Raw genomic sequence first — 26,396 nt, forward strand, 5'->3', positions numbered from 1 at the left:
TAATCATGTTTCCAACCCAAATCCTCAACACACTGAATTAAGAGATTTTGATTCATACATAGTTTTAGTGGCACTTTTGCAGTAGCGTAGTTGTCACTTCTTGTTTCTTCACATTAAATGTAGTGCACATGAAGGCTCTATTTTGGTGGGGTATCATTATCTCATAGTACCCTTGTAATCTTTTATTCAAACATCAATCAATTGTATTTCTTCATTCTTGTGTACTTGAGCATGGAAAATGATAAAATATAACATTTTCTCCTAGAACTTGGCAAGCCAAAGAAGTTAACAAAAAAAAGGCAAGTGAGCATTGATCTTGGCATAAAAAGAACATAGGAGAATGAAATTAAACATTAATACAAACACATTGAGCACACTCATTTAGATTCTAGTCATACTTGTACTGATTGTAGTTAGCAAAGATGGTAGAAAATGCGACTTGTTTGACATGAGAAGGCCCTTTTACCTTCAGCAAGCTTGATAGCATTGCAGCTTTGGGCAAGGCGCCACAATTATTGGATGGCCCAAGGTTGGATGCTTGTTCTCTATTGATGAGATGGGTCCTAGTTGAAGTTGATTGTTGCAGAATTATGCATGTATGCACCCCCGTTTTGTGGGATAATGAAGAAAAAAGGGGGAAGAGAGGGGTTGTAGGCATTCAAACGAGATGGGAGTTTTTGGTGAGCATCCATTATTGTGCATGGGTGAAGATAGCTCAAGGCAAGCAAAAAGGTAGACCCTATTGAATTGCACAGGCCCAAGGCAAGCCTAAAATTTAAAGGCTTCAATGGTTGTCATCCATATTTTGGTGTCAAGAGAAGTCCAAGGCAAAAATTGGGTTGTCAAGCATTGAAGCATATGGTGATTCTCTTATTTCCAAAAGAAGTCCTATCTCAACATATAAAGCACTCTGCATTACTATACTCCTTAAACTTGTAAAATGCTATTCTGCTCTAGAATCACTTTGATTGTTCTCTCTATCCCTCTATATCTCTATCTCCTAACTGCTAGCTTCTTCCTTCTTTACTATCTTGGAAGGACCTTCTTCTTGTCCCATCCAGCTATTGCCCTTACTATTCCAAGAACATTCTGTTATCAAATTGTTAAAAAATAAAGTACATATGATTATAATAAGCATACTGTCTATGCTGTCTATGCATGACTATCGATGTATTGTCTTTTTACTGTCAGCCTGTGTTCTTTGGCCAGTTCCTCAAGTCCCACCAGTCTATGGCTTATGTCAAACGTTCAACACCTGGCACGCCCGGTGGCTCTGTGCCAACAGCTGCCTCAAAGATTGATTAAAAGGTTTGATGGATTGGTGGGGGTGGCCTATGGTGGTTTGACTGGGAAGACCCTTTATTTTTATGCCAGTTCTTGTCTGCTTATTATGGATTACATCCTCTATTATTATGGGGTTGAATCATATCAAAAACTCTATCTGCATTTAAAGAATGAAAGAATAGTTTAACAAAGATGTGTATCTGCGAGTTGGATTCTAGTTGCTACTACAAGGCCTCTCTATCTTCATTTTATAGATATTTGGTTCCACTTCATTTTATCCTGCTGTGTACCATCATTCAGTGGGATCTGTTGATGAAGATCGTGGAGTTTGGGATGTAGACCTTTCCTCTGGTTTATATTTGCTGACAAATTCATTGAGCTTGTATGGGTTTATAAGCAAGTCCCATTTTTCTTCATCATACTATTGTTTGAACTTAGAGAGTAGAGTGAGTAGGCAGCATACTCTGGATTCTATGGTCTGGCCTTTAGTTGTTCTGTTGCATGTGACTGTAACACTAATTTGCCTCATGAAGATTCACCACACAGTGCTGGCTGATGGAGAATGTTTACTTGATTGGTTGTGAGTGTGACAACTGGCAGAGTTGATGATTTCAACTACTACTTAACTATCAGCAACTCTTCGCATAGCTTTTGTTGTTTGATTTTCTCTTGCATGAGTTGTGTTTGTACCCGTTTAGCTCTAGTTCCACTTGATTTGCTTTGGCCAACCTTGTGTCCCTTATCTGAATTTCTTTGTGTAGGTCTATTAGTTTTTTCTTGACTACATCTATTAGCCGCTCTAGTTTTTCTAGGAGGATCCACTTAAGCACTTGATTTGTAGTTTTTCTAGGAGGATCCACTTAAGCACTTGATTTGTAGATTCTACTTGACCATTTGCATGTGCGGATAGTAAACAATTAATTTTTTGTGCAGTATCTTGTGCTACTAAGTCAATTTTTAAATCACTTCATTGATGAAATGTCCTCCTTGATCATCAACCAGCTCCACTGGACATGTAAACCTCATCATGATGTTCTCGTATAAGAATCCTGTATCTAAATTGTCCTTGAGAGCTTTTGCCTCCACCCATTTAGTGTGTGTAGTAGCCAGTTGTTGCCACGAGGATGTATTTGTTACCAATCCTCCTTGTTGGAGGTTTTAATGGTCCTATAAAATCCATTCCCCACTTCTGAAAGCGGTAGGACTGGCTAATGAGGCATTCGATCAGCATAATTTATGGCTGTCCGATTTGCTAACACACATCACATTTCCTGACATGATCCCATGCATCTTTAAATATCATGGGCCACCATAAGCTTGCGTGTAATACTTTTCTACCCATTATTTCTCCAAAGTAGTGCCCACTTGACACTGCTTGATGTGCTTTTGTCCAACATGGTTGTTTGTTCATGGTCTGGTACACATCTGCAGACAACTTGGTTAATGCCTTTTTTGTACAAATCTCTTGCAGTCTCAAGGTAATACCTGCTTCAGAGAGCTAGTTTCTTATGCTGATCTCTGCTCATGTCAGTAGAGGTAATGTCCCTTCTGTGAATGAACTGCAGTGTGTCAATGTACCAATTTCTTTGCATGGGTATAGACTGAATAGCAAACAGTTTTCATCTGGAAACTGATCAACCACCCCTGTAGGTTGCTCTCCCATGTCTATCATGCTATTGAAGTCTGCTACTGAATTTTAATTTTCGGGAGTGTGCATGACGGTAAACTAAAATTCTTGCAACAATAGAAGTATCCACCTTGCCAACTTCCTAGTCAGATATGGCTTATTCACCAAATACAATAGGGCTTGATGATGAAACACAAAGTGATAATGATGAAATTTATTGAATGAGTAAATTAGTCCAAGGGATTCCCTTTTAGTGGTGCTGTAATGTTTCTCAACATTTGAGCATCCAACTAGCATAATAAATAGGCATGTACCACCCTTCTTCTATCTACCACATCAGCACACTTCCAATTACTGTGTTTGATGCATCCATGAATACATGGAACATCTTGTCCATTCCGGTGGTGGGATTATCGGTGCCCTAGCAAGCATTTTTTTTCAAACTTTAGAAGGCTCCCTTGTGCTCTTCTAACAAGAGGAATTTTACCCCCTTCTTTGTGAGGGTGTATAGTGGTTATGCCACATCAACAAGGCACCTGAGGAATCGGTTGTGCCATTTGATTTGGCCAAGGAATCTGCTAAGCTCCTTCATGTTTTGCGGTGGATTCAGCTTGCTTATCATCCTGACCTTGGCTAGATTGACAGAAATTTTATCTTTGCACACTATGTGTCTAAGGAGTGTTCCACCTCTCATAGCAAATGTGCACTTCATTGGGTTCAGCTTTAGCTTAGTTTGCATGCATCTTTCTAAGAATAGGCGTAGTAGCTAATGCAGATGCTCCACACACTTCCCAAGGAAACTGAAGTCATGTAAAAAAACACGCATCAATTCTATTAAATAATTATAAAAAATTTCTTGTACCATGCGTTGGAATGTTATGGGGGTGAAATTTCAGAGTCCATAGGTCGTCACGTTTGATGCGAATGCTCCCCTGACGTTTGACGTGAATGCTCCCCATTTCGTGATGATGAATGAAGTCTTCTCCATATCTTTAGGTGTTATTTGGACCTAGTTGTTTCCACTAAATCTATCCAAGAAGGAATAAATTTTGTGGCCTACTAGCATCCAACATCGAGTTTGTGAAAGGTAATGGTATGGTAGCTATACTTAGCTTCTTGTAATCCACACAGACTCTAAGCTTGTCATTATTTTTGGGCATGATCACTATTGGGATCAGCCAAGTTACTTTTTCTATTGGTCGGATGAATCCTTTTTCCAAAAATTTATCAGTTTCTTCCTTGACTTGCTTGGCGTAGTTAGGATTCATCTTGTACCTTTGCTTCCTGATCGGAACTACATCTTTCTTTAGGTTTATTTTGTGTTGGTAGAAGATTGGGTCAATGCTAGACATATCTATGTAGCTCCAGGAAAACACGTCTTTATACTGGGTCAATAATTCTTGGAATTTATTTTGCATTACTTGCTCCAGCTTTGCCCTGATTTTTACCATCTGCGAGTAACCGCCAAATTTGTAAGAGATTAAACACTACAATTGAAGCCCAAACAAGCTCTTTGGGTGGTAAGACCTTCTCATCATAACACCATCTAGAATTACTTCACATATCGAGAGGTTAACAGGGAAAGGATTTCATACCTAGGCCACCCAAATGAAGTACCTCCTCATGCACAAGAAGCTATGAAAGATAGTTAAGGAAAATGTGCTGGATGCACTAAATGAAAGGATGAAAACGCACTGTCACTTATCAGGCTACACTTGGGCACTAATCTTATCCACCACATTGACTCCAAATATCATGCCAAGACTACATGGGATGCATTAAATCTAGTATTTGGAGACAAAGCAAAGAACAAGGAAATCCATCTTAAAATTGAGTTCTATGGGTTACAAATGAGCTTCAATGAGTCATTAGCACAATTCATAAGTAAAATGAAAAGCATTATGACCCAGCTAAATGGCATCAATGCTAAAATAGGAGAAAAAGATACATTAGCTATACTCCTAAAAAGTATGTCTAAGGAATATAATGCACTTATGACCACGTTAAAAAATTTGCCAGGTCCAACCTCTGAAGAATGCATCTCTTTCCTACTTGAAAAGGAGCTCGGGGGATTAAGTCATAAACATGTAAGCATAGTACGTGGGTTGAATAGAAGGAATTTTTAAAATCCCCTTTTTACACATTTTTCACATACAGAAGGGTATCATAGAAAGAGAGTATTCACATCTTGAATAGAAAAAGGTTGTGTTTTATTCCTGATAAATTTACAGATAAAAGGGTTTTACAAATAAGCCTTGAATACACGTGATATATAGGGTTTATACATAATGACCTCCCTCCCCAAGAAAAGGTGAAGGAGATGAAGCAAGAAAGCACAACCATCGAGCAAGGAGATGAAGCAAGGAAGCACAACCATCGAGCAAGCACTCTTCAACAAAAGCACTATGAAATGTCACCACTGTGAGAGGAAAGGACACTTCCAAAGTGAATGAAAATTAAAGAACAGGAGTGCAACAACTACAAGAAGATCGATCACAAAGAAGAAGATTGTAGATTCAACACAAACTACATGGCATCTACATAGACAACAAGTTAAGAAGACAAAGAAAAAAGGGACATCTCTTCTAGATGAACAAGTAGCAATAAAAACCTCACCACCTTAACTCATGATTGTATGAGGTCACTAATGAGTAGACCTAGTTCTTTGTAAATATGTTTTCTTATCACACCTGACCACCTAAGAATAGCAATTTATGCACCCAGGGGAGACGATGACATCTTGCATTACGACACTTGACCACCTTAAGTAGCATGTTGTCCAAAGGAGAAGTGATGGATCTTTTGTAACTCACATTCAACCACCTTGAAGTAAGCCTATATATCATGGCACCAAGGGAGAGGTTATTGAGAAATGTGGTACAATGAGCATAAAGTTAGGACAAGGCATGTGTAGAGGACCAGGATCAGGAGCATGTAGCCACGTCACACTTGGATATTATCCCACATGAGCATATTTGTAAGAGGTGTACCCTCCTCATCTAAAAAGGACCATTTTTAAGCAATAAAGACAAGTAGCTCTGAAGCCTATGTATGAGTACAAGTTTTCATCTTGTAACCTAATTGTGCTTGAGTCAACAAGCTTGATAAAGTCTTTAGAATCATCATTATTATGTTATTAATTAGGCTACACCTACCATAAGATTAATATTCTTTAATGATAGTAATTAAGATTAAACACACCATAGCTATGTATGCTTAGGGATTCATTTTAAATCTTTAACAGAATAGATGCAACTATTATCGAGAATCCATGCCAAGTCGAACTCTAAAGCACAACTTCCATTTGGTTACTCCTTTTCTCTGTAATGACTTTTTAACTCATTGTGGCACTTGAGTCCAACAAATAATCCCTCACTCCCTCTTACACATATGGAATGTATGTTATCATAATTTTCTTTAAATTGCCTTATAACACTTATTCAAATAAAAGAGATAACATAAAGCGATATAATGTATGTTAACACCACGATGATTTATTAAACACCCCTTTGTAAAGTATCTTCTTTGCTCTCAAAAGCTAGATGGGCAACACCTTATGATTCTTAGAGAGCCCTCTACATACATCTTTCTCTTCTAGATGTTTCGTGCAACCAAATGAAAGTAGTATAGGGTCCAGAAGTTTGTCAAACATATTCACAAATGTTGAGGCATTGTGCCTAACAATAAAGGTCCCTAACCGTTTAGAAGTATGATGATGTGTTATGAAAAACTATTTCTTTGTTGAGGTAAAAATCAAGGTTGGGCACATACCTATTATTATAGTTTTCTTTAAGTTGATTTATAATAAGTATACGCTTATAAAACTTCTCATTGGATCTAGCACTATCTACCATTAGCCATAGATCATTCACTTCGCATAGCCTTTTAAATCATTTGTAGTGCCAAAGTTCAAGGAATCAAAGAGCGTAAGATTTGCATATTACTTGTGAATCTTATTGCATCATAGCGTAGAATAGCTTAGAGAGCCACCACCTCTTCATTGGCATGGCTACATCCCATTTTAACAAAATTAGTTCTTAATCACAAATGAATCTCGATATTCTTTAAACCTTCTAATTTTTTCCTTCACTCTAGCTAAAAGCTCATGATCATGTCCTAATAATCACCTTAGCTTGTGCGTATTGATTTCAACTTCCTCTTGTCTCCTTAGGGTGCTCCTTGGGGTGCTAAGTCCTCCATGTGTGCATGTCGATCCATACAAAGGTTGTGGCCACTATAATCTTGAGCATATCATATAAGGTGCTCCTTAGGGGTGTTGAGTTCTTCATGTGTGCATGTTGTTCCTCACGATGGCTACGATCACTACGTACATCTAGTGTGATGCATACTTCCACCGTTCACTTGCAAATAAGTGAGAATGTCCAACCATGTGGTTGGTCATGAGATTCCTACACGTTCTCTCCCCTATCGTGAGAACCTCAACCTCTTGATTACACACTTCTTTATTAGCAACCTTCAACAATTCACTTTCTAGCTACTTGACTAGTTAACATATGCTTTCTAGGCAACATAGTCTCTTCCAATTTAGTGTCCACATGAGATTGTTCTAAATTAGGAGCATACATGGAAGCAATGTCACAACAATATAACCAAATGGTGCCACTCTTTTAATAACGGGATTTTTTTTTTGACTTAATTTCTCAGTAAGGTTGGGTTGTTACTTTTTAACTTTGTTTGTGCATATACTACACATGTGATGCAAACCATAAGATATACTATTATGGCATCAACTTAAAAGAGAAGACCCTAAATCAATCACAAGCTTTTGATTTCCAACTATACACAATTACCAGATTCTATTTCCACCAAAACACACTGTTCTAAATATGTGAAGCTCATCAATATATCATGCATGACACGTAATGCATACCGCATCTATCTCGATGCATGCCATGCAGCATATAACATGAAAATGAAAGATGATGGATGTCAAGTTTATCCCTAACCTTAGTTTCCTGCTGAGAGGATACACCTGCCAAAAGAAGAAAGCTTCCACAAAAAAAGTGTGAGATACAATACGCATGGTATTGTATTTCAGAAAACATTTGTGACAAGATTAAAATGTATTCAAAACCCTTTTTACACTAAAACCATAGGATGCTAATGTAAGGTATTATTAATGGCTGATAAAGCTAGGGCAAGGTCTGCAAAGTGTAATGATTCAGGTCTGTAATGAAGCTCCAACCTTCTTCAATACGGGCTGCGAGCTCGCAGCTTTTCCAGCACGATCTCTTCCACCATTTTTCTAAGCTCCTCGCTCCCGACGCAACCTCTTTCTGGGATCTGCAGAAGGCAAGCCGAACCACATTTAGCCTGCTCGCGCTAGTGAACATTAATCTAGCATAGGCTTAGCGACCGGACGATGCAATACCATCTTCAGCAGAACACAAGCTGTAGGGGATTATGATCGTAATTAAGCTAATCAGACAACAGCACGGTTAGATCGTAGACCAAGGAGAGCGCGCATAGATTACCCTAACAATTAGGTTCAACTCTCTTAGCCCTGAGCTTTAATTAAAACGACAAGAGACGGTTGATTGGTTACAGGCTTACCCAGCCTAAAGCTTTAGAAGATGAAATCGTGTGGCAGCAGACCATGCATTAAAACCTACGCCCTAGTGGAGCAAACGCACATTAATACATCCGGATTAGGACACACAAACTTGGGATTAAGGCTAGGTTAGGTAGGTGGTGAGAGCAATTACAAGGGCGCGGATGGAGTGGACATGAGTGTCTTCGACTGTGGAGAGGCTGGCTTGAAGAACACTGAAATTGTGGCTCTCCATGCTTGACAACACAGCAGGCCACACACCCTGCCCCTTGGGGCTCTTCAAGGTGACAAAAACCTCCTTGCCGGTCATAGAAACTGCAACATGCGCAGCAAGGCTCATTTCTTCATGGGCCTTCCGTGTCATAATGGGATGTTTTCCACCGTGCTAATGCAATAAGGGGGCTGATTATCACAACCCTGTGTGTGTGTGTGTGTGTGTGAGAGAGAGTGTGTGTGAGAGAGAGAGAGAGAGAGAGAGAGAGAGAGATGGATGTACGCATCGACGACCTTGTGTGCTCCTGTGTGTGTGTTTGAAAAAGACGCTGCTCTGTTTTTTTTTTTAATTAAAAAAATGTGCGCGGGGTGCAGTGCATGCACGGTAAGCCCGTTTCTACCTCACGTGGGTCTTGTTTCCCTTTGAGCAAGCCCTTCGTTCCTTTGCCATGCCTCCCCCTTCTATATCAACACACATCACCTCCCTTTAAAACTTAGTAGTGGCCTCACCCCCCCTGCTTTGCACATATATATAATTCCCTGCTTTATATTTTCCTATAATAATTTGAGCCTACCTCTCCTAGAACCTCCAAATGGCCTCCCCCCGCCGCGAACCTCCCGTGTAGCAAGTCGCGACCTTGGGCCTCCTCCCACAACGTAAAGGCCTCAATGTAAGAACTTGAAACTCATGTTTGCTTTTGCTTCTGTAAAAAGTGCTTTGTACCTTCTCTACAAGGGAAGGCCTAACTGCAACAACTTGATGCTAGCATTAGCGTCTTCTTCTTTAAAAACACTTGAGGGAAGGCCTAAATGCAACAACTTGATGATGCTCGCATTAGCTTCTTCTTCTTCTTCTTTTTTTTAAAAAAACTTACTTAAACTAAGCCACTTACGATGGCAACTCTCTATAGCCTTTCCACTTTGCAAGTTCTAGAAACCACAAAGTAATCTCAATATTCCCATATATAACATATACAAATGATGATGATTCTTTGTAGTGTGCCTCCATTGTGTTCAAACTTGTAGACTTTCATCAAGCACCTCCCATTTTTTAGCTTCGGATGCTAAGGAAGGCTATCCTAGCCCCCTTAATAAAAGTGCAAACATGTAAGAGAATGTATTTCTTGCAAAGAAACTCAAGGTGGAGATACTCACTAACGAAGGCTACATCCACTCCCTTAATAAAAGTGCAAAGAGACTCTCAATGCTCGTGCATATTATGTGTATACCACCATGTGTTTTGAAACATCAATCATGTCACCAAAAATTACAAGATTCCAATATTAGTCTAGACTTTTTAATAATGTTGACCAACGGGAATAACTTTTACTCCTTGTGTTATAAAAAATTGGCATTATTTACTTCAATAATGTCATTTACTCACTTGGATAAGGTTCTTATTTTCTTGACTACTACTAACAATGTTATTAGATTTTGAGTAACATCGTTATTACTTTACCATGCTAGTTGAATAGAACGACTCAACTAGTCATAAAATCTTGGAAAGTAAGGATTTGTAGAGTGGTATTAAGCTTAAAACATTGATTACTTTGTAAATTGGCAGGCTTCCAAGGCTTTGTAAATGGTTAGCTTCTAAGGCTTCCAAGGCTTTGTTGCATGCTTTTTTTTTTAGGGTCTTTTATATCATCCCATGAAAAAATCTTCATCCTAAATAAACAAACTTAATCTTCATGTTCCTCTATGTCCCTCTATTTATCCATTCAATCCCTTCATCTTTGTATTTAGCGTGCTCCGTGATTCTTCTTCGCAAAGCAATCTCCATCTCTTTTCTCTTAGGGTTTTTGTTTCTTCTATAAGGATTAAATCTATTTATCTTGCAAAGAGACTCAAGTCTTGAGTCAATGTTCACGCATATGTGAACACCACCCTGTTTTTGAAAAACCATGTTCTTGAGTCTATTTGTTTTGCAAAGGGACTCAAGCCTTGAGTCAATGTTCATGCATATGTGAAAACTACCTACCAAGTTTTTGGAAAACCATCAATGGAAAATTTATTTTATGATCACCCTACCATTTGTGTCATTATCATGATATAACAACTTGATGATTGTGAAAGTGCGTGTGCCCCTTTGTTCCCACCTTTCACATGCTTAGCAAGAGTACATGGTCTTGCCACTTTTTCACACTTAGAACCTAGGGTTCTCTATCTTGTTTACTTTAATGAATTTTGATCAAGGTCATAATGCACAAGTGCCAATCAATCATTCCACACTAACATTTAAAATGATATAGTGTCGAGTGGTATTTTGAAGGTATTAAAAAATAACATTGTGTCTTTTCTCCAATCTTCTCTCTGGAACTTCAATCTCAGAGCATTTCCTACAAATGCTAAACCATACCTAACCTTTAAAGAGGTGATAACTTGTCACAGAAGCTAAGCTACCATGTGCCCGATAAATGTTTATAATTTAAACCATAGTTGTTTCTAAGTTCTAAGGTCACTTCAAAATGTTGAGTGTGTACTTGATATAAAGATTTTATTCTGCATTGAGTTTGCGAGCCTTGGGGAATCCTTATTATTTAATAAAAGGAACACAAGGGATGTTTATAAATACAAATAATATTGGCATGAAAAATGAAATACATGTATGCTTTGAGTCTTCATTCATAGTCCAAGATCAATTTAGCATGTGCACATACCTATCTGACATAATTCAAGATTAATTCAACATGTGCATGTACCTATTTGACATATATAACTATAAGGCATCTAGATTCCTTTATTTTTTATATAATTTCAAAGTAACCTCATAATTGTAACATGTTATACAAATTGTGACATCATGACAAATGGAGAAATAAATAAATAATGTCTTATCATTTTACTTTATACAAGTATGTAAGTGGAAGCTACATAGCTCAATATCCAATATTGTGTGTTAAAAGTGTCAATATTTTATATCTACCTCTCAATTCTCATAGTAGTTTGAGTATTCTCAAACTGTTTAAAGCCAATGGAAATTCTTCCTAAGGGACACCCTATAATGTCATGGAGTACATTGTGTAAATTAAAGAAAATGGAAAAGAAAGCAAATAATGTGGCCCATACCATCGAATTTGAGCCATTAATGCCAGGCCAAAGCTAAGGCATGTTGTGAACTTTCAAATAAATTAGTCAGGTTAGTGCTATAAGTAAAAGATATAATTGTGTGTAGAAAATTTCTTACCCTATGCTTTTCATTTAATCCTAAAGTACATTTTTAAATCAATTTTATCTTCTAGTAGTCCATCATATTTTGGTGGCATTGTTAACCCATTTTATGGTTAACAAGGTTACCACACACAACTGTATGCTAAAGCATGAGTAATCTACATCAAGTGTCAAGGATGGACACACCAGACTCATGTACAAACAAGCCATGAAGCAATGGTATCCAAATCTCAAACTTAGACTGGCACCCATAAAGGTCCGATAATTAATGGCATTTCCCACTCCAAGAGCATCATGTGGTATGAGCTAGGATGTGCTCCCTAGTGTTGTAATGCATCGATGTATTATGAGATACATCAATGTATAAGCAATAGGCCAAATAGAAGATTTGGGTTCCTACCCGATCATAGTTTAAGTGTGTGTGAACACTTATGGCCATGTATATAAGGCTATTTCTCTCATAATATAAGTACACTCTCCCATTGTGCAATTGATCTTTCCCTCTTGCTAAACCTCTTTCTGATATTCTCTCTAGTGCATGCTGGTGAGTGTGTGTGAGTGATTTTGTTAAGTATCATAGATCAAGCTCTCCTAAATAATGACAAGACATTTACCTAATCCTACACTAATGATAACACTAATCTAAGGTAGATAGAAATGAAGAAAACTTATCATGAGTGTGTGCTGATTAAGATGCACTCAAGGACAATTAGACACCAAGATGAATTAGCTTACGTACATAAAGAGACTTGAGATAAGTGCAAGTGATATGTTCGTTGCTTGCTAATTAAGATGCACTCAAGTTCAATTAGAGACCAAGATGAATTAGCTTGGATATAGAAAGGGACTCAAGTGATATGTTTATTTCTTGAAAATGGCTCCCTTTTATAGGAGTTGGGTACATGCTCTTGGGCTTCCATATGTGGGATTATCCTTGCTTGCTTATGTGGCTGCTTGTGCTAGGTTTGTGCTTCATTTAGGCTACTCATACTCACTCTCTACCAACTCATGTGCTCAATGGCACCACATTTCTTAACACCCTCCCTTGGCTGCTTGCTTATGTGGTTGCTTGCTAGGTCTGTGCTTCATTTAGACTACTCATACTCACTCTCTACCAACTCATGTGCTCAATGGCACCACATTTCTTAACACCCTCCCTTGGTGCCATATTTTTTAGGCTACTGCAAAGGTGGTCATATGTGAGGTTTACAAATACTTCACTCCCCCTTAATATAAGTGGTAGGTGGATTGACGTTTGGACTTGCACATGGAACATCTCCCCCCCCTAGGTGCTTGACTAGCTACTCTTAGCACAGTAGGTGGTTAGGAATGTTTACATTTACATCACTTTCCCTAAGTTCTCTTTGGCTACTAAGGTGGTAAAGTGTGACATAGATTTGCCTACTTATTTAGTGACTTACAACATTAGGTTAGGGTAGTGGTTAATAGCTCCTTTGTTGCTCATTGCTGGTGCTTGCTTAATTAGATCTCCTTGCTTGTGCGTGCTTGAGATCTCCTTGTTGCTGCCCATTGCCGGTGCTTGCTTAATTAGATCTCCTTGCTTGTGCGTGCTTGAGATCTCCTTGTTGCTCATTGTTGGTGCTTGCTTGAGATCTCCTTGTTTTGCTTAATGAAGATCCCTTTTTTCTTCCTTGGCTCTTAGTCTTTTACTCTCAGCTTTGACTCTAGATTTTGACTATTTCTTTAGTGTGGACGTGAAGCTCTTTGCATGATGCCTTGTGCTTAATTTCCTTTAATGCCTTTAAATCTTTACGTGTGGGTGCCATGCTATGTGCTATGGGTCATCTCGTGCGTTTGTGCTTTAGGCATGCTTAGAGTAATGTTTTGTGTACTCATGCTTTTTTCCAAAATGTGTGATAATTTCCCAATGATATACTTATTCCTTTGGTGCCTTTTTTCATGCTGAGAAGGGTCTTCCCACAATGAAGCTTTTAGCTTCAATGGCAATGTCTACTTCCCTTACAAAATATGGCACTCTTTGCCTCATAATGAAAGCTTTGATACAACGATGCAATGTAAGAGGTGGATCTGATCCTTAATGCATGTGAAGACCCTCTTATTAGGGTACAAGTGTAAAGTCTTCAATTCACGCTTACAAGATTTATTTATGTTTTAAGATTGTTTTTAAAATAGCAAGATTTTTTTTTTGTAATGCGAGATTTTTATTTATACCAAGCAGTGTCACGGGATGCAAGCTGGAAGAAGTAAGACTCGATCACGAGAATTTACCCCAAACACACACATGCTTCACCAATTGCATCAGCTTTACTTGCACCTTCAAGAGCGACAAAACCTCAAAACTCACAACCTATTGCACAATTCTTCCATACCATGACCATCTTGATTCCGAAGGCAAGCTCCATAGGACTCAACTTTGTGAGTGTCTCGAGCCAAAAGTTATATGACCCCCATAATGAAAGTTGTTGCAATAACCTTTTGAGTTTTGTTCTTTGCAGAAGCCATCAAATCATACTCCGCCCAAGAGAAGTATCCCACAGGCACATCGGATGCAAGACTTGTGGTCACTACCGTGTAGCCTTTTCCCTTGTGCATTTTCTGGCCGCGTGGTAGCATTGGCTGACGATGCATGGAGGGCACACTTTTGCTAGATCAAGTTTCTTGCCTTAAGCAACATTTCTTTCCACAACAATTCGACCGGTTGTTTTCTCCTTTTTGAGCTATCTAATGTGACTGGCAAAACAAGTGCACCTTCACCACCCTCATTGGCTGTTATAAATTTGTTATGCTCAATGTGCCTTTGGTGTGTAGCTATGGGAGTAGGTTGATACGTTGGATGTTACACTGAAAAGAAGTCCTCCTCTACTCTCTCCTTATCTCTCTCTTTCTACCTCCCTAATGTCTAAAGAGAGTCAACTACGCTATAGCTTGAAAATGTATAGATTGGGAACTCTCTCTCTAGTCTCAAAGGTAAGAAGGAGGGGAAGCTATGAAAAGAGACAAGGACCATAATTTGGAAAACCCCAATAATAAATCTTAATGATAGCGATTAGTGATAGTAATGTGCATAATGCTAAACTAAGCTAGGAGAGCAAAACCAAGCTCCGATACCATGTTAAGAATCATGGATCAAGATCTTATAATAACAAGACATCTATCTAATCTTAAACTAATCCTACACTAATGATAATACTAATCTAAGATGGATAGAAATAAAGAAAACTCATCATGAGTGTGTGCTAAGATGCACTCAAGTACAACTAGACACCAAGATGAATTAGCTTGGATACATGATAAAGAGACTTGAGATAAGTGCAAGTGATATGTTCATTTCTTGAAAATGGCTCCGTTTTATAGGAGTTGGGTACATTCTCTTAGGCTTCCATATGTGGGATTGTCCTTGCTTGCCTATGTGGCTGCTTACTAGGTTTGTACTTCATTTGGACTACTCATACTCACTCCCTACCAACTCTTGTCCACAATGGCACCATATTTCTCAATAGATTTGAGGTGAGAAGAGGGAGTAGTGCCCATAGTGGAATGTGATGGTGTGACAACTCTCACGGGAGATGGTGAATGTTAAGCTACCCATGGTGGTGTTAAGCTTGGATACCTTTAGGGTTACGAGCTCGATGCGATCAGAAAGACCCCCACAACATGTTGAGGTGAGTAGAAGTAAGTGGTTCCCTCAAAGCTATCCCTTAGCCTTAATTTCAATCTCTTCTCATGTAATCCAAAAAAGTTACATCTAGTAGGAACAGTACCATTTCATCATACCAACTGGGATTCACATCAGCTATTATGAATTGATGAGCATTTGGAAAATCATCACACCACTTTGGGTGTCTCTTGATTTTAATCTTGACAAAAAATTTAGGTACTGCATGTTCATTCCCATGAGTGTGCTTGATGATAAAGTTGAATTCTAGAAGTAATAGCATCCATTTGGCAAGTTTTCCTACTTATTCACTAAGTAATTATGATCCACATGAAATTCAAAGGTGCTACCAACAAGTACTATTGTTTGAACTTCTTAATTGAATATATCATTTCCAATTCCTCCTTATCCATTGTAGAATAGTTCATTTCTGCTTTGTACAATCTCCCATTGGCTTACATAGTACACAGGTCTAAACCATCCTTCTTGGGCTTCATGCATCAAAGCACTTCTAATGGCTACATTAGATGCATCCACAAACACGTGAAACATCATTTCAAAATTTGGTCATTAATTCACTATCAAAATAGTATGGTGGTGTTTCTATGTCTGCCAAATACCTCAGGAATACCTCAGGAATCTACAATACCACTTAATATGTCCCAAGAATCTTACCAATTCTTTGATATTCTTTGGTGTTGCAGCTTCACAATCACTTCTATAGCCAGATTTATTTCTAAGCCTTTGATCTTTTGATGACGTCCTCCTCATTCTTGATTATACCCACTTGATCCATCAAGAAGGAGTACCCCTTCCTGAATCCACCAGGAAGGAGTACATCTCATCTTTGACTACTATATGTATATGTGAATGGTAGCAAAAATGGATTAACAATGGTAGGCGCATTGAGCTTTCTCTAGTCTATGCTAACGAGGTGCATAAGGAAGGAGTACATATCATGTCTAACTATTGTATCTATATGTGAATGGTAGCAAAAATGGATTAGCAATGGTAGGCACATGAAGCTTTCTCTAATCTATGCTGACTCTAAGTTTCTCATTCTTCTTTGGGACAATGACTATGGGTGATAGCTATTTTTCTCTGTCCATATTTTCTTGATTAGAATTACATCTTTCTTCAAGTTGATCTTATGTTCATAAAAGCAAGGTTCAATGCCCTTTATGTCCATGCAGCTCCATGCATTATAGTGGCTTTTATAATTTTACCTTTAGATCTTTGAACTCTCATTGTACTCTACATGAGCGCTTCTCCAACAATCAACTACTTGATCATCCACAGGCTTAACATGAATATATCCATAATGCTTTTGGTCATTAGAGGTATCACCACCTAGGAGGACGACACCATAGCTAATGCCATCCAACTGATGGATAAGGGGAATCAAAGCTTCAAATTCTAAGTGTGTTACATCAGCAGCTACTAGCGGTCATAGAGAACCACCATTACAAAACCTGTACTAAAGGTAATACCTTAGTGGAACTGACTTGGACTGACTTCTCAAAATCTCTCCAAGAGGAAATGAAGACTAGCAAATCTCTGGACTAAGTGCACATGTACCCAAGAAGAGAGATTTATTGGGGATCCATTTATCATCAAGGACATACCACCAGCACAAAAATGTCCAATCTTGAGGACTTGTTATTATAATTGTAACTATGGCTTTTGTAGGCACTATGGTCATGAAGCCCGAGATTGTTGAACATGCCTACAAGCTATTACCAACACAGGGAAACCACAACTAGCTTTGTTAGCACCCACCTCAAACACTAGCCCTCAGTCTTGTAACAAATCAAGCAATGGTTGATCATCCCAGGTAACAACTCCTATCAAAGGGCTTACAATGCACCCAATGTGCCATTACCTCCACTAGTCTTAGGATGACAACAACAACTCCTATCAAAGGGCTTACACAATGCACCCAATGTCCCATTACCTCCACCAATCTTGGGACCATAACCACCTCCACCAAGGGTGACACCTCTTAATCAAGTAAGCTTTGAGGAGCCTATTAATTACAAAGAATATAAGGTTGATGTTGAACCCATTCCACACCTCTTTGAGGACCCCATGGAGCTTCATCTTGACTATTATATGTAATGGATGGGCGAGGGATGGGAGAGGGAGAGTCAAGCCAGTTAACCAACTTGTCACTATGGGAAGGGGTTGCATTAAGACATTTTGGAGGTCATTTAGAGGGACTTTTGGAAGACAGAGAAAATAAAAGCGCACCAATCAACAAGAGGCCAATGTAACATTGGAAAATAGCTAAATGAATATAAAAATCTATTTAAAAAGTTTATAGTATATTCAAAAACCACTGTTTTCATCTTAAAAGTAGTACTTTTTTGAAGAAAATGACTACCAATAGCATTAAAGAGGCCTAACAAAGTACAAAGAAGAAGGGATAAATATTATAAAGGAGGGAAAATTTTGAATGCTTCTTCACGTTTTCTCTTCTTTATATTAGTCTATTCTTCTCTCTTTTTTCAGAAATGCTCTCCCACTCTTTGAACCAAGTGCAAATAGGAAGGAGAAATCTTTCAGCCTATTCTTCTTCTTCTCTCTTTTTTTTTCAGAAATGGAACCAAGAAGGAGAAAGATATTAGAATAAAGGCTTCAAGGTAGATCTTGGGAAAATAAATTTCAGGAGGTTCTTGGGTAGCTTATTCCTTCTTATGTTTGCATTATCTCATTTAAGTGTTCAATGTTTTTTGTGCGCAGATGTGCCTTCATGAAAGAGGCAAAGATGGTGCATGACTAGTCTAAGAACCATGTCTACCTCCAATTTGATGATTCCATCATCAGGGTAGATCTTGTGCTGGCTGTGTACATCCTATGGATAGTGGAGAATTTTTTAAAAAAAATTGGACACCACTACTCATTCATCCCCTCCAATTCGATGACTCCATCATCAAGGTTGATCTTACATCCTATGGTGGTAGTGGAAGACTTTTTGAAAATCGTTTCGGACACCACCACACATTCAACCCCATTTGCAATGCTGCCATACTTCCAGAGAAGAGACCAATGTGTTGGAAGGTCATGACCTAGCCGTCTACATACCACATGCATAGTACCAAGGATAATGAGATCATACATAAATAATATAAGACTAGATCCATTATCATCCCCCCTCCACTAATTTTCATGGCTTGGAAGGGATAGAGTGGTGGAGGTTAAGCACACATCGACGTGAATACTACTGGGTGACCTCCTGAGAAGTGGCTCCTAATTTCCAACATGGTATCAGAGCCACGGAGAACATGGGATGTTATTAGCAGAGCTAGCCCACTTGCCAATTCCTCTCGGTGGAGCTGAATATGTGTATAACTAAGAAGGCCATGTCGTGCTTGTATGGCCGGAGTAATCTCTAGCAAGCAGGCATATGCTAAAAGTGACATCTCTATGAGAGTAGGCAGACCTCTTAGCCAAGTGTTGTTAGAGCCTTTGGGTACCATATGTTTTGGCCATCAAGGGAGGGTGTTGGAAGGTCATGGCCTAGCCGTTTACATACCACATGCATAGTTCTAGGGATAATGAGATCATACATAAATAATAGAAGACTAGAGCCATTATCATCCCTCCTCCACCAATTTGTGTGGCTGGAAGGGAATAGAGTGGTGGAGGTTAAGCGTGCATTGGCGTGAACACTACTGGGATGGGTGACCTCTCGAGAAGTGGGCCAATTTCCAACACAATACATGGAAAGACTTACCCTATAAGGATGTTGAAAAACAAGATATTAAGCCTAAAGATGATTTAAAATGGATACATATGATGGGCACTGGCATGAACACTACTGGGATGGGTGACCTCCTGAGAAGTGGTCCGCTAATTTCCAAGACAATACATGGAAGGACTTACCCTATAAGGATGTTGAAAAACAAGATATTAAGCCTAAAGATGATCTAAATTGGATATATATGATGGCTACAATCGATAGTTGGGGAACCAAAGGATCTACATGGGTTACACTTGAAGGTGAGGAGCTCCCCAGGTTGTGCCATTATGAATGATTTGTGCTCTACCATCTAATGTTGAGAGGATTCGTATAGTGAACGTTAGTCCACGTGGGATGACACTAACACAAATACCAACGGTGGTGAGGAGTCTGAAATAGAGACCGGAAGCAACACCAACTCCTTAGATACTATGAGCAAAAAGAGCTAACAATATTAAGAGAAACAATGAGAAGTGAGATGGACTCTATAAGGAGTAGCTCTAAATCTGATACTGAGTCCCAATCTGAAGAAAGGAATGAAGTTCTTCAAAACAACAAGGAGTATCTCCAAAAATTGCAAAGACATAAAAGGATGCAAGAAAGGACAACTACTGCCCAATGGCTACATTATGTTGTGGAGAAGTAAATGCTATGTGGCCAATCATCATGAAAGGATATAAGAAAGGTCAACTACTTCCCAATGGCTATAGTATGTTGGTGCATTCAATGGGGAGAGTATTTATTGCAACCCTCCTCTAACTCTAACTGATTTGATATAGCCAAAATCAATTTCACCAATGAACCAAAGCTTAATCGTTCTGCTAGGCAGAAGAAGAAAAAATAGTTGGCCCAAAAAGAGAAGGAAGTGGAAGCTACCGCTAAGGTAGATGAAGAAAATGAGTAGCCAACACCTAGCTTGTGCCCTACCCTAGAGCACTATAAATCTTTTACAATGGGGAACTCCAAGTTGGTATTTGCTGATGCCAAATGAAAAATGCCGACAAGTGAGGCAAAAGGATTCTATGATGGTCCAGCTAAAGTAAAGGAAGTAGACTTAGTTGAAGACCGTAAGCCAGTCTTTATAGCTAAAGACCTCACTCTAAGTTAGAAAGCTAATTTCCTTGACCTCCTCAACAAGGAGTGTAAGGATTGCTTTGCATGGACTTACCATGATATAAAGGGAGTACCTACTAATGAGGTTGTGCAACACACAATTCCCATGGTACTAAATGCTAAACATGTCCCCACCATCAGTGACCTTATCCAATGAATCCAAAGTATGCTAATATTCTTAAAGAAGAGATGGAGAAGCTCATCATCACAAATGTGGATTCATCTATCAGATTGAGCATTCAGATTGGGTGTCACCCATCATGGTTGTGCCAAAAAACAATAAAAAATTATGAGTATGCGTCGATCTCAAAAAGGTCAATGTGGTAATAAGATGAGATACATACTCAAACGAGTAACTGGCAAGAAAGCACACAGCTCCTTAGATGGGTATTCAGGATATAACTAAATTTCCATTACTCCGTAGATGGCAAGAAAGCATACATCTCCTTAGACGGTTATTCAGGATATAACTAAATTTCCATTGCGCATCAGGAGGATCAAGCTAAAACTTCTTTTGTTATAGAATACGGAGTTTACACTTATAGAGTTATACCGTTTGGCTTGATAAATGCACTAGCCACATTCTAACGGCTTATGAACAGTGCCTTTAAAGATTTTCTAAGGACATTTTTTGAAGCTTTCTTAGATGATTTGTGCATTCATTCATCATGGAAGGAGCATTTATTTGAATGATGTAGACTTTATTGCCTATCTTTAAACCCATTCAAATGCCAATTCTAGGTCAAACACAGAGTCATCTTAGGACATATAGTGTCCAAAAATGGGATTTCCACAAATGAGAGTAAAAGCAAAATTATCTTGGAATTAGCCCCACCAACAATGATGAAACTTGTGGATCCAAGCTCCCCTAGAGATAGTGATGATGTGAAGACTTAATCCTATACTCATTAACAATGTGATTATTAGTGCTAATCTAAGCTAGTGTGGATGATACCTAATGTTGAATGTTTGAGATAGAAGCTGCTACTAGTGGGACCTAAGGAACTGGCTGGAGAACACAAGCCAAAGGTAGTACACCGACAGCCGTGCACAAATGGCAATGCACATGCGCACATTATAACCATATGCACTTGATTGTAATAGTTTGATAACATAATGGTCTTAGAATAGTAAGGGCAACAGTTGGACAGGACAAGAAGAAGGTCCTTCCAAGATAGTAAAGAAGGAAGCAGTTTAGCAGTTAGGAGATAGAGATATAGAGGGATAGATAGAACAATCAAAGAGAGTGAGTCTAGAGTAGAATAGCAATGTATAAGTTTAAGGAGTACATTAATACAAAGTTCTGTCCTACTGGTTTCTCTCTCACCATTTCTCTCACAGAGGCAACATTCTGGCGTAGCACTTCAAAAGGGGAGAGTAACTTCTCGTAGAAGCAATAGCAAGATAACTTATTATCCAGTCATTGTGGAATCAACTACAGTAGTAGCCACCCCGCAAGATAACTTATTATCCAGTCATTGTGGAATCAACTACAGTAGTAGCCACCCCGCTTGGCAAACGCTCCACATCTCCCCACAATTAATCAGCATATAAAAAAAATGACACCAATGCAGAAACAACAAATGCCCCACCTATAAGGGTAAGAAGGCTGAAGACCCTAACACCCATGTCATGAAATTTGAGGCTATGTGGAAGGTGAATCACACTCACACCAATGTTCCCAATGAAAGGAAGTGGGACCAATTCCTGGCCACACTCGGGGGATATACCAGCTGAATGGGTATCCCAGACTCAAACCACTTCCACACCTTCCACGCACTAAAAAAGACATTCCTCAAAAGATTCAAAACTAAAACCAACAGTGGGAGCCACCAACATTGACATTAAAGGGTTTAACGGGCTCGTGGAAGCACCTAAACGAGAGAAATGGAACATGGGCTTGGAAAAGAAGTCCAAGAAAAAGAAAAGCAAGAAGTACGACTCTTCAGACAGTGACTCTAGAAGCAAGTTGGAATCAACGACTCAAAATCTTAGTCAAACACTAAGGAGGAAACCAAATGTAGCAAGAAGAGAAAACACAAAGGCAAGAAGGACAAAGTGGATGTCGTGGCCAAGAAGCTTGCGCGTGGAGAAGCTCGTTGTGAGCTCTTATAAGACCTAAAACTCCTCTAACTACAGAACAGACATCTTCTACCCAATGTGCAAAAGAAGGAAGGACATCTGAAAGAGGAATCTGAAAGAGGAATGAAAGATACAGCCGACTTGTGCCATCTGCCAAACATTGACACACCTAACATCCAATTGCAGATATAATGTCAGAAATAGGGCAAGAATAGCTATCAATGCAATAATAAATAGCAGCACCCATAGCTACTACACCAACACCTTATAGACTTGACTATGGCCAAGGGCAAGGAAGAGGAAGAGGTGGCATTGGGAAATCCAACGGGTTCCAATGTTATTACTGTTGGAAGCCCGGCATTGGCGGAATGACTATAAGTTGTTTCAGAAGCACCAACAAGAGCTGCTACAGGAAAAGATAAGAGGAGCGAATGCACCAGCAATGTCCATAAATGTAATCAAAATCAAAGAGTTGGAAGATGTATAGCTGACTCTAGCATCACCAGATCTTAAAAGGGAAAAGAGAAGTTGGTTGTGTCAAATGGACCAGTCAATCACCCAGAAGGAAACCAATATGGAATGGGAAAAACAAAAACAAGTCAGAGACTCTGTGACAAAGGAGGTGCAAGAAGCACAGAAAGGAAATTGGAAGAAAACCCTTTATATCAGATGAAATCCAAGGGGAATGGAGGGAAGCCTGGAGGAGGCAAATGAACAAAAGCTACGAGAAGATAAGCCTCACACAAGGAGTCTTACAAACAAGTGTTGTGGGAGGATAATCCCCTCAATAGCAAACCAAGGGAAGTTGCGAGAAGGTAAGCCTCGTAAGGTGCAGGAATTAGTTGTCAAAGGTAGAAGAGGAGCCCAAGCTACGAGAAGATAAGCCTCACACAAGGAGTCTTACAAACAAGTGTTGTGGGAGGATAATCCCCTCAATAGAAAACCAAGGGAAGTTGCGAGAAGGTAAGCCTCGTAAGGTGCAAGAATTAGTTGTCAAAGGTAGAAGAGGAGCCCAGGAAACAGTGTGCTCAAGAAGTAGGTATAGCCTACCCAAAAGCAACAAGAAACAATAGTGAGGTGGAATCCGTAGTAGCGGCGATAGGAAAAGGCAGGACAAGATGACATATGGGAGGATATGAAAGGTTTAAAACTTGATATATCCCTTGATTAACTCCTCCTGTTCAGTACCCAACTACATGCAGAAATTGTTGAGCAATCTTCTAGGTCCCAAGGAAGAGCATAGCAGTTTGTCTAATTCCTCTAGGAACAATGAGTCAAAAGCCGATTGCAAGTCAGTCGAAGCAATAAAATTTATAATACGGACAATGGTATACCCCATATAATAGTAACATTAAAATGGAAGCCAATCCAAGGAGCGATACTGGATGGATGCTCAGGAGTAAACATACTGTCAGAATCCATAGAGCGAAAGAACTCTGCCTCATAAAATATGGCTATGCTCCTATGAAGATGGTGGATCAGCGCAAAGTCCAACCCCTAGGATTACTCTAAGGGGGGAAACACATTCAAATTGTTGGATATGAATTCCTAATCATATTTCTAGTTCTCTGAATGAAAAATGAGGGAGCATATCCGATGATGCTGGGAAGACCATGGCTCCAACAAGGTAAGATCAAACATGACTGGCACAGGGAGTAAATCACAACAAGAAGAAAAGGGAAAAAGAAGGTAAAAATCTCCACAAACCCAAAGAGGAAAGTGAATCCCTCTATCAGGCCATTGTACACAGAAGGACTGAACATGCTAAATGGGATTGAAGATGATGAGGAGGAAAGAATCCTCAGAGAAAACCTACATCTCATATCCTTATTCCAACTAGACATAGAAAAGATTATGTCCAAGTACTTAGCAGAAGTACTAAACGTGTAATCTACGAAAGAAACTACAACTAACACAAAAATAGTGTTAGAGGAGCAGATAGAAGAAGTTGAATCCTCAGAGAATGTAGAAGAAGATCTATTATCCAAAGGGCTAAAAGAATGGATGGAGGAAATGCATGTAAAGACAGAGAGTGGCAAGAAGATGAGCTCATGAAGCTCAATCTGGGGACACCCAAGTACCCAATGATGTGATTTGATGCTCAACTAAGGCTAATATACCCAATGAATCCAATTTATCTTTCAATTAGCTTAATTTTTATAAATTACTTTCTTAATTATAGAGATAAATGTTATAAATTGTGATTAGCAAGCTTTGATTTTTGGAGGCTTGAATTGAGCTTGTAGAGGGCAAAGTAATTGGGGATTTTTGCATAAGTTTGTTATCCTTAATGAGTTGAAGATGTCCAAGCCAAGAGATAGCTCAAAAATATCAAAAATCTCCACGAAATGTGAAGAAACATAGGCGGATTATAATCTAGTTGTTGTGACTAGTTCAGTGGATGAAATGTTACTAAATTTGAATTGTAGGCTCCTCTTGGCATTGGTGACAAGCTCCTAAAAGGGCTTGCCATAATTCCATGTACGTTGCTTGAATGAAGCGGAAGGACAATCACCTCTAGTGCGCAAACTTCGGATAGTTGGTGGCGATTTGGTGTGAATGCTTCAAGCTATATATTTACCTAGGCTTGTGTGAGATGCCTCTTGAAGGGCTTGGCCAAAAATTGAGAGAGTGAGGAGAACAAGCTTGAGCAATTTTGGCCACAAGAAGGGAAAGAGGATAAGGTTATAATTAAATGTGATTAATGGCTTGATTAGTGTAAAAAAGTGATTAAATAAGCTAATGAGATGATAAGGAGAGACTCATGAGGAAAAAGGATGGCTCTGATACCATGTCAAAAGACTATACATAAATCCTCAAGCATGCATAGCTATGGTATGCTTAACCCTAATTATTATGATTAAAGAATACTAATCTTGTGGTAGGTGTAACCTAATTAATAATATAATGATGATGATCCTAATGACTTAATTGAGCTTGACTCAAGCACAATTAGGTTACAAGATGAAAACTTGTACTCATAGAGAGGCTTGAGAGCTGCTTGTCTTCATTGCTTGAAAATGAATCTTTTTATATGAGGAGAGTATATCTCTTACAAATATGCTCATGTGGGATAGCATCCAAGTGTGATGTGGTTGCATGCTCCTCTTGACCCTAGTCCTCTACTCATGCCTTGCCCTAACTCTGTGTTCATGGCACCACATTTCTCAACACATTCTAGCCTAGATTGAAATTGAAATGGGAGTAACAAATCCTCTGATGAATTCTTTGTTTATAGTATCTTGTTAAAAAGAGCCACTTTTGTGGCTTTTAAATACTTTTATTTTAAAAAAAATCTTTTGAAGTATATTATTTCAAAGAAATTCACACTAGGAAAATATTATCAACATAAGTTATAAGTTTAAAAAATAATATTTAAATGCCAATTAAAAAACAAAGGAGTCTTCCATGGTCATAAGTTAGGCCTTTTTTGCAAAAAGTCCTAATTTACATTGAAAATATCTTAGATTATATTAAGGCCATTGGCGAAATGTACCTATAACATTCGAGAGGATGGCTCACAAAATCTTTTTTGAGTACTTAACTACTTTTATGAGAGTGTTTGTTGATGATTTCAATTGTTTGGGAAATAATCAGAGCACTTACACAGCTAATGAGGTGCTTAGAAAAATATCCTATCAAATGTTTATTTGTGGTAACAAGTGGATCCCACATAGTGTTAGAAGACTTAATAATAGATCAGAGCACTTACACAGGTAATGATGTGCTTAGAAAAATATCCTATCAAATGTTTATTTGTGGTAACAAGTGGATCCCACAGTGTTAGAAGACTTAACAATAGATCTGGCTACAGAATTGATTGTGAAATTGCCAGCATCGAAGAATTGGAAAGACTCTTGGGATAGATTAATGGCATTGCCGATTCATGAGGTATGTTCCAGACATGGCAACACCACTATTTTGTTTGATAGTTAAAGATGTGGAGTATGTCTGG

At 38.8% G+C, this 26,396-nt stretch overlaps 1 protein-coding gene across 1 annotated transcript; it reads right to left on the minus strand.

Annotated features, from left to right (window-relative positions):
- Positions 1–7,857: 7,857 nt before the first annotated feature.
- Positions 7,858–8,961, minus strand: LOC147627465 (uncharacterized). Its single transcript, XM_086814362.1, has 2 exons — positions 8,638–8,961; positions 7,858–8,215 (listed from the first exon to the last, which is right to left on the minus strand). Exons 1-2 carry the CDS (start codon positions 8,845–8,847, stop codon positions 8,123–8,125), a joined length of 303 nt encoding a protein of 100 aa, XP_086670488.1. The 5' UTR covers positions 8,848–8,961; the 3' UTR covers positions 7,858–8,122.
- Positions 8,962–26,396: the final 17,435 nt, after the last annotated feature.

The sequence above is a fragment of the Cibotium barometz genome, chromosome 20 (assembly GCF_041138505.1).
Source record: "Cibotium barometz isolate CiBa-2024 chromosome 20, ASM4113850v1, whole genome shotgun sequence".
Lineage (NCBI taxonomy): Eukaryota > Viridiplantae > Streptophyta > Polypodiopsida > Cyatheales > Cibotiaceae > Cibotium > Cibotium barometz.